This window comes from Littorina saxatilis, linkage group LG4 (genome assembly GCF_037325665.1).
Source record: "Littorina saxatilis isolate snail1 linkage group LG4, US_GU_Lsax_2.0, whole genome shotgun sequence".
NCBI classification, from domain to species: domain Eukaryota; kingdom Metazoa; phylum Mollusca; class Gastropoda; order Littorinimorpha; family Littorinidae; genus Littorina; species Littorina saxatilis.
The window spans coordinates 27,917,957-27,930,807 of record NC_090248.1 but is presented as its reverse complement, the minus strand read 5'-3'; the positions used below and the strand labels follow the sequence as shown (position 1 = coordinate 27,930,807).

Genomic DNA, 12,851 nt, shown 5'->3' with positions numbered 1-12,851 from the left:
ACACGCCAGGTGGCTGACTCGGACAACTGGCAACGGAACATATATCATGTCTTGGTACAAAAGCCATATCAAGCAATTTTCACCCTACAGGCTACTCGTATTAGAGTCATTCTCAAAAACTGGTAAACAAAAGCGGGAATATGGCCCAATAATCAAAAATGATTATTTTTAAAGGTGAATTAATGATAACAAGGTGCCTTTTTATCAGAAAAATAGTTCGCACGAAAAGAAACAGCAAGAAATAGTTTCCCTTAGGAATTACAGGGATCCTATAGGGAGGGGGGGGGGGGGGGGCGGGTGGGAGGGGGTGGGGGGTGGGGGGTCTGTCTTATTGTTATGTGTGCTCCACAGTTACACAATTTGGTCTATTATTTAATCATATTATTTTCATAAAATGTTATGCTAATTAGAGCTTCATAAGCATCTATAATTAAGGAGGTTTTTAATGCACAAAGATAATTAGTGTATGGCTAGGTATAGACTGTTGACAGCTTGATGTTTTATGCGAAACCGTAGCCGCGCACGTAACACAGAACGATAAACTTTTTTTTCACTTAAAGAAGTAAATTACAAATTAGTTGGATTTAGTACTACAAGTATTCATAACAGCCAAACAAATTATGTAATTTATTTATTTCTGGACAACGCTAATAGAATGATAGTGGGATATTGTCTCCCCAGCCGCCAGGTCCATAATTGTCGTGATATGATACCTGTCCGTATTTTTTCTTGTCACCGAGTCACCTTTGTTCGCGTTTTTATGTATGTATTTTTTTTTAAATATTTTACGCCGAACACAACACAACACTCCAATCAAATCAGATTTCAGTAAACACTGATGACAAATCCCTCGAGTATGTGTGTTGGATGTCTCCTTCAAGTTCTGCTTTTCTTTGTTCATTGTTCAGTGTTGCGGTTTAGGTGGTGTCACGGTCAGTGTGTGTGTGTGTGTGTGTGTGTGTGTCAGTGTGCAGTGTGGGCCTGTCAGTGTGTTTGATCACATTTAACACTGATGACAAAACCCGAGAGTACATGTATCAGTGTTGGCTTTCTCCTTCAAGCTTTACATTTGTTTGTTTGTTCAGTCATCATTAATATCGTGCTTGACGTGTTTTGTTGAACTATTAAATATTTTGTGGTTTTCTCGCAGGATCTTTTTAGGGAATCCCATCCAAACATGAAGCAAGGGAGCCTACTCTGTCTATGAAATCAAACGGAAGTTGCTGAGTCGCACGCAACTTCCGCTGAAACTTCACATCGAAGAAGTACACATCAAGTCGAACCATGCGGCTTGAAAAGTGTTATTTTTGCAGTTCTACAGTTTACCCCGGACACGGGGTAGAGTTTGTGAGAAATGATTGCAAGGTAGGTTCCCATTTATGACTGATCAATGTGTTGGTTTTGGTGATTTGTATGGTTCTGTGAGGTTTTCGTGCACTTACCTGTCCGACAACATAACAACGTGCTCATCCGATTGATCGGCTAACTAGTCCAGGCCTTGCTGTCTGGTTGTTGACAGTCAGATGGGTATCGTGGCTAAATATTAATATGTTTGCGACAGTATAGCCAGCTGCAAGCGCACGGTGTCTTATTTCAAGAGAACGGACCTTTATTGATTTCTGTCAAGACTCGAAAGTGACTGGAATGCAAGCAAACATTTGATGATCTATACTGGGAGCAACTATTTCCATACTAATAGTAATAAGGAATGGACTTGGTGTTTGCTCAAGGATCTTTGTGTCATGGAGGTGTTCTTCAGCGAATAAAAAGAGCCCATTTTGGCAAACCACAATGAGTTGCCACGATCGACGAATGGTTGTGAAAAATGATTTCTGTCAAGACTCGAAAGTGACTGGAATGCAAGCAAACATTTGATGATCTATACTGGGAGCAACTATTTCCATACTAATAGTAATAAGGAATGGACTTGGTGTTTGCTCAAGGATCTTTGTGTCATGGAGGTGTTCTTCAGCGAATAAAAAGAGCCCATTTTGGCAAACCACAATGAGTTGCCACGATCGACGAATGGTTGTGAAAAATCGGCTGAACAAGAAGAAAGTAATACAAACCACAACGACCTCGTCGATTTTCTCCACGAATCCGAAATCGTTGTAGTTCGCCGTCAAAATTTCGTCACACTTAGTGACTGTCTAACTCTCAGACTGAGATCATGGAGAATCGTATACGAATCACAACGGAGAGCAGCGATAGCAGTACGATGCACAAAGAACAAGAAGGAATTACAACGAATACACACAACGACATACAACGAATGTCATCAAGTCGTTGCGACTCCACGATCTCTGCGATGCACAACAATGTTTTTGCCAAACAAGAACGAAGTACAATCGAACCTGTCTAAAGAGACCGCCCAAGGGACTGAGCAAAAGTGGTCTCTTTAGTCAGGTGGTCTTTATGGACAGGTGATTTATATAGTTGTAAAAAACGTCGGGGATCCTTTGGGGTGGTCTTTATGGGCAGGTTCGACTGTAATACGAACCACAACGACCTCAACGGTTTTCTCCACAAATCCCAAATCGTTATCGTTGTCGTTCGCCGTCAAAATTCGTCACAGTGGGACTTACGCTTTACCAACAACGTTACTTAAAAGTTAAATTCTTTTCACTTACTTTTTATTCTGTTTGCAGATCTTTCGGTTCTGCCGATCCAAATGCCACAAAGCTTTCAAGAAGAAGCGTAACCCCAGAAAGACCAGATGGACCAAGGCCTACAGGAAGGCAGCAGGCAAAGAGCTGACTGTGGATCCTGTATTTGAATTTGAATGCAGGCGCAACGAACCGGTCAAACACAGCAGAGAGCTTATGCAGAAAACTTGTAAGTTTTTGTTTATACCTAAAGGGTCGAAAGTTCACGAATTCTAGATTTTTAAAATGGTTTTCAGATGACCTCCAGGATTTTTGTTTGCTAAAACAGTCAGATGGAAACATTTTGAAGATGCGTAGATATTTTGAATTTCTTTGCATGACTGTACTCATGTAGTGGTTCAACTGTGTGTCAGATATATGTAAGAGACATCCAGATTTGCCTTCGTCAAAAGTTCGTGAGTTCCGATCTTCGCGAGTTTGTTGAAGTGGTGACGTCACATCCCGTCACGGTCACCACTTTCCAATTTCGGTCCAGATCTACGCGAAGTTCTTCGTGCGCGTGCGTCTGTTTTTCGAAACAGTGATGACGAGTAGTGTTATATGACGAGTCTTTTTTATCGGAATATTCCAGACATCTGAATATGCTGGGTACACAAGCAACACTGGAAAAAAAAGGCGATTTTTAGATTCATTCCTGTAAAATCTCCCAACTCTAAAACAAATAGGCCTAGGGAAACAAATGTCTTGTGCAAGAGAGATCAAGGGAGATAATTGGCAGGATATGTCGCCCGTTGACTCAAGTTCTGAGTTTTGTGTGCACTAGGCCTCCAAAATGAACAGTTTACAGATGCACAGTCCACAGAAGCGTCGTAAAGATATCAAACTTTAACACTGCGCACATAAAACATATTTTTAACATTATGAAAAGGACTAATAAGTACTCACGAAGATTGCTGATTGAGGTTCGTCAAACACGCCTTTTTCACCACGCAGATCCCGGTCTTCGGCAAGCAGTGGTGGGCGCAAAAAACCAAGCGCATGCGCATTGAGGCACAAAGTTAAAAATAGAGAGGAAATCCCCACCACCGACGAATGTTCGTCTGACGAAGGTTGAATCTGGATGTCCCTACTATCACAAAAATGCAGTCGGTGCGATATCCCTTGACCCTGCCGGAAACCCGATGATCCCCATCTTATTATTTAAAATTTTTTTTTATACCTGATTTCTGTGTCGCAATCTTTCATCCCCGTAATGCTGTATCTGATAACAAATCAGGGGATGTCCGACAACATTCTTTTTTAATGTAGGTTTGTGTAAGACTATGCCCCCTTTCCCCCTCCCAACACTCAACCCCCGCCCCCCCCCCCCCCCCCCCCCAATCCCCTACCCTGCCTGCAAAAAAACAAAAAACGGTGATGGTTAAGAAAATTAGTAACCTGTTAGAAAAAATAGAAGTTCACAAGTAATCTTTTTTTACGCTCAGTATGGCTAACTTTCGTTCCAAGATTGCATCATACTGTGGCGTTTTTAATTTGTTTTTAATTTTAGAGGAATAAATGTTGTATAAATGAGACATGAATGAAAAGACTGTCTTTAAGTTTGACGAGTCTGTATTTTTTTCAGTGCAAGCAATGGAAACCATTGAGAAAATCAGAGTCAAGAGAGCTGGTCGACACATCAAAGACAGGTAATTTGATAACTGTTAATGTGCCCTGTATCAGTATGTGATCCAACAATATGTAAAATCATCATTGAACATTCTGCTATCGGATGAGTCAATTAAGAATAGTACATCAGTATCAGTTATTAACCCTTAAGCTGGTTGTCGCGACATATGTCGCGCTACTTTACCTATACTGTCACCTGGTTGTCACGACATATGTTGCGCTACTGGCTCAGTCTGTTTGGTCGGTTCCGATTACCTCCCATGGATGCGAAAACCTATATGACCGTTTTTCTTTTTTTTTCTCTCTGTTAATTCACCAGTGGGTATGTAACATGTGTTGCAGAATTGCACCAGTATAAGGGTTAATGTTGCCCAAGAGAGGATATTTTGTACAGAGGAAATTGTCATTTTGATTGTAACTGTACTATTTCAGATGAGCCTGTGTGTCAATGTGCATTTTGCTCTTTCAGATTGGTCAAGGGAAAGAAACTGCGTTTGGAACATGGTGCCAAGACTTTGGAAAAGAATATTCATCTCCTGCATCCACCCAAAGGTAAGAATAAATTACTGCATGACTTTATGTTTTACAGTTCAGGTACTGTAGTACCCCCCGCGGGTTAGGGGGAGTCCCATATTGGTTGGGACGAGAAAGAATTTACCCGATGCTACCCAGCATGTCGTAAGAGGCGACTAACGGTTCTGTTTCTCCTCTTACCCTTGTTAAGTGTTTCTTGTATAGAATATAGTCAATGTTTGTAAAGATTTTAGTCAAGCAGTATGTAAGAAATGTTAAGTCCTTTGTACTGGAAACTTGCATTCTCCCAGTAAGGTCATATATTGTACTACGTTGCAAGCCCCTGGAGCAATTTTTTGATTAGTGCTTTTGTGAACAAGAAACAATTAACAAGTGGCTCTATCCCATCTTTCCCCTATCCCATCTCCCCCCTTTCCACGTCGCGATATAACCTTGAATGGTTAAAAACGACGTTAAACACCAAATAAATAAAGAAAGAAAGAAAGGTACTGTAGTTACACTTGAAGATGAAGGAAAATTCATCAGCATCTGCATCAGTAGAGTTTTGTATGTATGTAGTTTCGTTGTGGAATCCATGAAGTGTGACTTTATTTCAACATTGTGTTATCTTGCTGTCCGGCCTAACAGTATAGACATGTGATTGACAAGAAGAAGTAAAATATGGTGTTATGTTAGTTGTTACTCTTGTCAAGTCTTGTCGTGTACATGGTTACTTCCCTTTGATTTTAATCGCTGAGTTGTTTCATGGTGTCTTTCCTGGTTTCCAAAGAATGTGTGTTCCCTCCTCACAATTTTCTTTCTATACTTGTTTCTTTGTTTGTGGTGTGTATGTGAATCTTTTTGATTTGTGTTTCGCAAGTTGATAAATTTGCCAGTGTTAGCGTGTTTTCTTGTAGAGATGAAAGGAAGCGGAAGGCAATTGGCTCAGACTGTTTTATTTTCCCATAAATCTCTAATTTGCCTTCCTGTACGATTGCTGTATTGAACAAAGTTTGTGACTGGTTTTGTCTGTGAACACAAATCCCTGGACATGATTTCACTTTGTCTTCTGTTTCAGTGCCTGGCGAGATCAAGAAAGAAAAGAAGCTTGTGGAAGTCATCGAAGAAAAGGATGAAGATATGCTACTAGAGTAACTGAACATTGTGAAAGGGGGAGGGGGTGATTTATTTTATAACGAAAAGTTGTTTTCGGTGAACCATGGCTAGAGTGTGACAGTCACTCCTCATCTTTCATGGTGATGCTGACGAGTCCAAATTAGTATGTTCTAAAAATCAAAAAAGAAAACGCAAGTGAAGGGAAACTTAGATCCCTCAAATGTTGCTAAGGGGTTGGGTGTTATGGATATGGGAAATATTAAGAAGGAAAATGAGCAGGTCATATTGGGTAAATTGACTACACATTGTTTGGGATTTGGGATGAATAAGGAGGCAGTTGTGTGATGACAAAGATCGTCAGGTTTTAACTTGGTGGTGTGGAACTGATACGAAAGAGATGGGTACTGTGGTGTTGATGAATAAAGAAAAAAAAATCAAGCTGATTGTGTTTGGTGCCTGTTATTGTAGAAAAACAAGAAAACAAGTAAAACGAAAATAAGTCCGTTTGCGTGTGTGTGTTGTGCAGTTTTTCTCACAATCTCAATCCTGATCTGTCCCAAATCTGTTTTTCATACTCTAGACATGTAAACATTGCTTGGTATATCCTAGTCTTAAATATGCTTCTCATGAGGAAAGGCAAAATCAGTTGAAGGGTTAAAAACGCCCAAGACTTAGGAACGAAGGGGTGTAACAAAGAGAGTAAATTGAGTTTATTATATGAAGAGTAAACCTAAAGTAGAAGGCCTAAAAAGAGAGCGTTTCAAATGAGATGCCATCATCCATAAGATAAAGTCAGAATTAATACTTTGAATCCACTTTTTTTATCTTGAAATTCAAAACTGACTGTATAAATACACCAGCTTGTGCTTTGATACATCTTGTGAAGTAAGTGGCGGCGGCTTAATGTTTTACGCATGGCGTACACAGCAGAAGAACAATTGTTGATACAGGTGTCATTTTGCAAAATTGATTTGAAAAATAATTACAAAAAATCCCACTCGGAAAATAAAAGTAAGCTTTTTGATGAATTTATACATGTGTCCAAGTTTGTTTGTTTTTGCTTAACGCCCAGCCGACCACGAAGGGCCATATCAGGGCGGTGCTGCTTTGACATTTAACGTGCGCCACACACAAGACAGAAGTCGCAGCACAGGCTTCATGTCTCACCCAGTCACATTATTCTGACACCGGACCAACCAGTCCTAGCACTAACCCCATAATGCCAGACGCCAGGCGGAGCAGCCACTAGATTGCCAATTTTAAAGTCTTAGGTATGACCCGGCCGGGGTTCGAACCCACGACCTCCCCGCTCACGGGGCGGATGTGTCCAAGTGGAAGGATTTTACCCTTAGCACATGTAAAAGCATCTGTTATTGCTTACATGATGGTTTACACCCAGAGGAATAATCTTGATGCTTTGACTGCACAGGCATTGGAATTCTCCTTGGATTAGAGGATTTGTGAGAAAAGCTACACATTTCAATTAAAAAAGAAAAATCGTCTTCTGAGAAAAATTTTTCGAGAGAAACAAAAATCGAAAAAAGACAATCTGCCTAGTATGGCCCTTCTTTCAGTAAAATTGCGCCCGCGTGAGTCACTTTTGCAAACAAAGAATAAGTGTGTTTAATAAATATAATCGTTGGTTACTGGCATAACAAAACATTTATTAAATTTGGTCAGTTTTTTTGCTGTGTAAAATTCATGAAACCAGCAGAATGCGCCACATTGCACAGATTTTAAACTATACTCATAGAAAAAAGTTAGGGACCACTTACGCAAACAAACACAGCTTCCAAACCACCAAACAAAATTGAATCAAATTTGTAACATGTTTAATTCATTATCTCTGCGATCCTTTTCCAAAATATGGTGACATTTCATTCACGCATTACGTGTAAAACAAGCTCTGAAACAACATGGGGGTCAAAAACAAAATGTGCAAGTTCCAAACAGTTCAGTAATGGGTGTGTCCGCCGCGTTTTGCGATGCCTTCTGCAGTCCTGTTCCGCATCGAGTTTACCAGCTTCCTGCAGAAGGCCTGAGGAATGGCCTGCCATTCCATTTGCAGGAACTGAAGCAGTTGCTGCAGGTTCCTTGGGGGTGGGTGGTTGTTCCTCACTCGCCTGTCCAGCTCATCCCACAGGTGCTCGATGGGGTTGAAATCAGGGCTGCAGGCCGGCCAGTTCATCCTGGTGACACCAGCCTGCTGGATGAAGTTGTTGACCAGCCTCGCTCTGTGAGGTGTCGCGTTATCGTCCTGGAACACAGCCTGCACACCAATCTGGTGTGGGGCGGGTAGAACCAAACGGGACAACCTGACGATGAGCTGCTGTCAGTCGTGGCTGTACAGCTGGACGACGTGATTGCAGGCCAACTTCGTGCAGGCATTTGCGGATGGTTTTCGTGCTGACGTTGGTGTTTGTTGCCACCCTCAGCTGGCCCCTGATCTGATGATGTTTGCAGTGGTGCCTCGCTGCTGCAGAGCTTGTCTTCTGATGAAGCGATCTTCACGCTGTGTTGTCTTCTTAGGCCGTCCTGACCTGGGCCTCTCCAGAACGCTGTTGGTGGCCTGGAACTTCTGATGCAGCCTGACCACGACAGAATGGGACACTCCAAGTCGTCTGCCCACTTCTCGCTTGCTTACGCCGTCTTGCAGCCATGCGATGGCCCGGGCTTTGTTGAAGGTGGTCACCTTTCGTCTGGGAGGCATAGTGAGAAGATGGTGGCTAGCGGAAAATCGCGGGGCTATAAAGCCTAACTGGTGACAACAGTTCACTCTCAACACATCCTCCCTGCACGTGCATAACGAATTTTTCATCTTTCCCGCCCAGGCTTGCCCACGCGCCAGCGTAAAAATGGTCCACTTTTTGCAGTTTGGCAGTTTCTGTCTTGTGCCCTAGTCAGGCCTCCGTGGATCCCGAGCAAGTTTCCTGCTAACACAGCATTGCTCATCCACTGGTGTGTACGGCATGACAGCCATTTGGTTTTATAAACTTAGCAACAAGGAGTTTGGCACAGATGAAGTCAGCTGGTTTTGTCAAGGGCGGCCCCTAACTTTTGCCTTTGAGTATAGATTTAAAAAAAATTCCGGCGTACCCCCCCTGGTTTTCCGAGATTTATCTTTCACTCAATTCCCATGACTGCTTGTGCCTTTGAGTACTGGATGTTCCAGAATCACGGTATTTATATATGAGTGCAAACACATACGTCAGTCTTCGTTTATTAGACTACAGGCACATGGACTTGGTGTGGTTGTTGAAGGTTAGAGGCTACTTGCTAAGCCTTAATAGTAGCAACAAGGAGAAGGTGCCCACCGTAAGACAGACATACCAAGACACATTTAATTGCCCGGAGGATCAGGAATTTGCCTTAAATTTTGCAGTGAAAATCAAAAAGGCTTACAATAATTCACACTGAAACACAGACAAGCTTAGACAAACAATCAACGGGATAAATTAAAAGATACATGCTAAATCATCAATCCCGTGAACAAGAATTAAAGCCGGTGACTAACAAATTGAAATATACAATACTGCTTGGATAATTGAGCCATAGGCTAGAATAAGAGTTTTCAATTAGGACATCGAATCTCGCATGTCTGCACAAAACGGAAGAATACCCGATCCCTCCTCAAAATCAGTCATGTGATTGCTTATCCGACAAACCCAAACACACACACAACACTTGTTTTTCCTTCCTGGTCCAAGTGAACGTTTGTTCTAGTAATGTAAATCAACCCATTTCAGCCTGTTAGTTAGCAAATGTAGGTCGAAAGGAGTCGGTGTATACATGTTACTGTGTTGAGATGTATTCGATAAAACCATTCTCCGTTGTGTAACATATGTCTCAGAGGAGGTCTGATCTTTCTTTAACGTGAAAGTACCTCTATTCCTTGCAAGCAACTGTGCAGACCAACTGCTGCACACGTCTACCCAGGCTATTACACAAGTAATGGGTTAGTGCATTTGTGAACAGGAATCGCTTGACAAGTGGCCCCCTTCATCCCCCCTTCCTCGTCCTGATATGGCTCTGCGTAGTCGGCTGGACGTTAAGCAACAAATAAACAAACAAACAAACAAAATCGTTCCACACGTACGCACACACACAAACACACACACATAAGCAAGCACGCACGCACACACTGGCACACACATATACACGCACGCACACACACACACACTACATAAGCAAGCACGCACACACACACACACATATACACGCACGCACACACACACACACAGACACACACACACACACACACACACACACACACACACACACACACACACACACACACAATTATTAATTACAACCTGACTGCATTCAACGCAGAGTGAGAATGTTTTTCCGAATTTATTTCGTTATACTGACACTTATGTTAAACAATGATTTTTTAAAATAAATAATTATAATACATCAGCTCTGCCAAGAAAGCAATTAAGCTGGACACTGTCAGCTGGCGTATGTCCGAGTAGAAGGATGCCTTTATTCCTGGTAAAATCTTGAACAGAGCACGACATTTAAAAAAAAACCCCGTATTTTGCTGAATCCCCTATTAAAAAAATAGCTGGCAAGATCGGGATGATAAAATTAGTCTGACACCCCCCCCCCCCCCCCGAACTAAGGTGGCAAAACAAGATAGCAGCTAGATCTTTGGACTATTTGAAACCTTCGAAGAGAAATATCATTGTGTTGACATATAAACACTTAAACTGAAAAAGGTGCTGTTGTATGACGCCATAAGCCTACTTTTAAATTGACCCGTAACTAAATTTGTCTGCTAGAGGTGGGAAACACAGCTCACGCTGACTAGGGGATAACTTGACTAGTTTAAGACGGTACTTTTGTGAATTTCTTGGACTTGTCCTCCCACACTTCCTGCAGAACGGAATTTTTCTTTTGAATTCAATTAACAGAAGAAAAGTTAAGGGGCTTACTGTCCGTCAGGTCTAAATTGCCTATATTGGACATGACTTGGTTTATACGATAGTTTAAAAAAAAAATTTAAAAAAATCGGGAGCTTGTTAAAAACTAGAGGATGACGGGAGTGGGGGTGATAAGATATTTTAAAGAGATCTGTTAAGATTGGATAAAATCGAGTACTTTGTATCCCCTTAGTATAGGTGGGGTCCACATACGTAATCTGGGGGGGATGGGACGATAACATCGAGTGTTTATTTCGTTAGTTAACTATTTTAAGACGACATTTATATAGGAGTGGGTTTTTTACGCTTTCCCATGGGGGTACATGACAAAAAATATATATACAAGAACAAGAAAGAAAGAAATGCAGGCTGTTCCACCAATACATACATATACACTAATTTTGTTGAACAATTTAAAAATTAAAATAAATTGTTTTACACTGTGGATTTTAAGTCTCCAAAATAATAATTCTCGGGTTATGGCTAATTTCATTCATAGTAACATTTCGGTGGAAAAAAAAGAACCCTCCAATTAACTGTCTATATATCATTTTCACTTATCAACACCAGTTAAAAATTCTTTTAAAATACCTGTTATAAAGTGAATTAAACTTAACAATAATGTTTTATTTGTTGTTGAAAATAGAAGTTGAAACTTAATTACATTTGGACTTTTGCGTGTTCAACCAGAACTGATTTCCAGTCACTGTCTCTCTGCAGAATTGATATTTTCAATTGAACTTTACCACTTTGAGTTGCCATAGGGTGTGCATTTTGGGCACACTGTGTCACTTACCACCAGTTGGGGGGGGGGGGGGGGGGGGGGGGGGGACCGTGTGAGCAGTCTTCTGCCTGTAATGCTTCTACAGCCACGCGTTTTCGTGGGATGAAAGTACAAGCTAAAAACGTCCCTTCGTCGCAGGTGGCCTGTTATAATATGCATATTTTGATAGAGATCATGCATAGACAAGAGGCGAAGCTTTCAAGGCTCCCGTAAGAAATCGAAAAACAGTAACACAAACTCAATCACTCCGTCACACATACACACACACAGTAAGGCCAAAAAAACAAAATTGTCTGTTTCTGGTAACATGGCTTAAAAAAATAGGGTCGGTAGGTCGGGATTTTTTTTTTAATTTTTTTTTTTTTTTTTTTACCCCCAAATGTAGACCAATAAAACTAACTTTAAAAATCGCGCAAAGAGACTGGATTCACTATACATAGAGACAAAATACTCAACACATTTAGAAATCGTCAGCGGACTTTCGTTTTCACACGTTTTTGTTGTTCATTTTCTCACCCTGTCCTTTACCACCACAAAAAAAAAAAAAATTTTTTGAGTTTGGAAAAAAAAAGTTTAGGGTCGGCGCCGAAATTTAGGGTCGGTCGGGTGACCAGAAACAGACAAAAATTTGTTTGTGGCCTAAGCATAGACACGGTGCAAGAGTGGGAGACGCTAGATCTAGATATGTCTGTCTGTAGCCTACTTACGGGGACACGACTGCCACTGAGATCGACACTGCCCTTTCGACAGCGCTTCCTCGCGCAGACACTGAAAACACGCTGTGCAGATCAACCTGTAGGAAATCTCCTTTGGTATCTTCTTTATCTATTTTTTCTGGAGCCGCTACGAAACCGAACAATGTGAAATCGTCTTCCCCGAATCGGCGAATGCAGCTCGGTTAGAACTGAGAAGTGAATCTATACCACAATCCTTCACGCGATCTGACCTAACCTTGACCCCTGACCTGGTCTACATACCACACACAACACAAACCAGTCACCTGTTTTTACCCCCTCACCCCCCCAAAAAAAACAAAAAAAACCACCACCACCCGTTTTCTTTGGATACACACTTTATCTACATACGTGCCGACGAAATGTTGATCATTGCTTCAATACTTTGAAGCTGTTGCTTGGATAATAACCCGGTAAAATTAGTATTTCGGTGTTCAGTCAAATGTTAAAGTTTCTATCATCACCTGTTTTTACCCCCCCCCCCCAAAAAAAAAAAAAAAAAAAA

General features: G+C 41.4%; 1 protein-coding gene across 1 annotated transcript; it reads left to right on the top strand.

The window, feature by feature from the left end:
• Positions 1-1,205: 1,205 nt before the first annotated feature.
• On the top strand, positions 1,206-6,219 carry LOC138964390 (probable ribosome biogenesis protein RLP24). The gene is made up of 5 exons (XM_070336329.1): positions 1,206-1,365; positions 2,649-2,835; positions 4,231-4,294; positions 4,744-4,826; positions 5,866-6,219. Exons 1-5 carry the CDS (start codon positions 1,285-1,287, stop codon positions 5,940-5,942), a joined length of 492 nt encoding a protein of 163 aa, XP_070192430.1. The 5' UTR covers positions 1,206-1,284; the 3' UTR covers positions 5,943-6,219.
• Positions 6,220-12,851: the final 6,632 nt, after the last annotated feature.

Bases quoted from the DNA above. Each gene is read 5' to 3' on its own strand.
- LOC138964390 (XM_070336329.1), top strand. From the start codon at position 1,285: ATGCGGCTTGAAAAGTGTTATTTTTGCAGTTCTACAGTTTACCCCGGA. The intron at 1,366-2,648 runs GTAGGTTCCCAT...TTCTGTTTGCAG, and splicing joins TTGTGAGAAATGATTGCAAG to ATCTTTCGGTTCTGCCGATC. The intron at 4,295-4,743 runs GTAATTTGATAA...TTGCTCTTTCAG, and splicing joins GGTCGACACATCAAAGACAG to ATTGGTCAAGGGAAAGAAAC.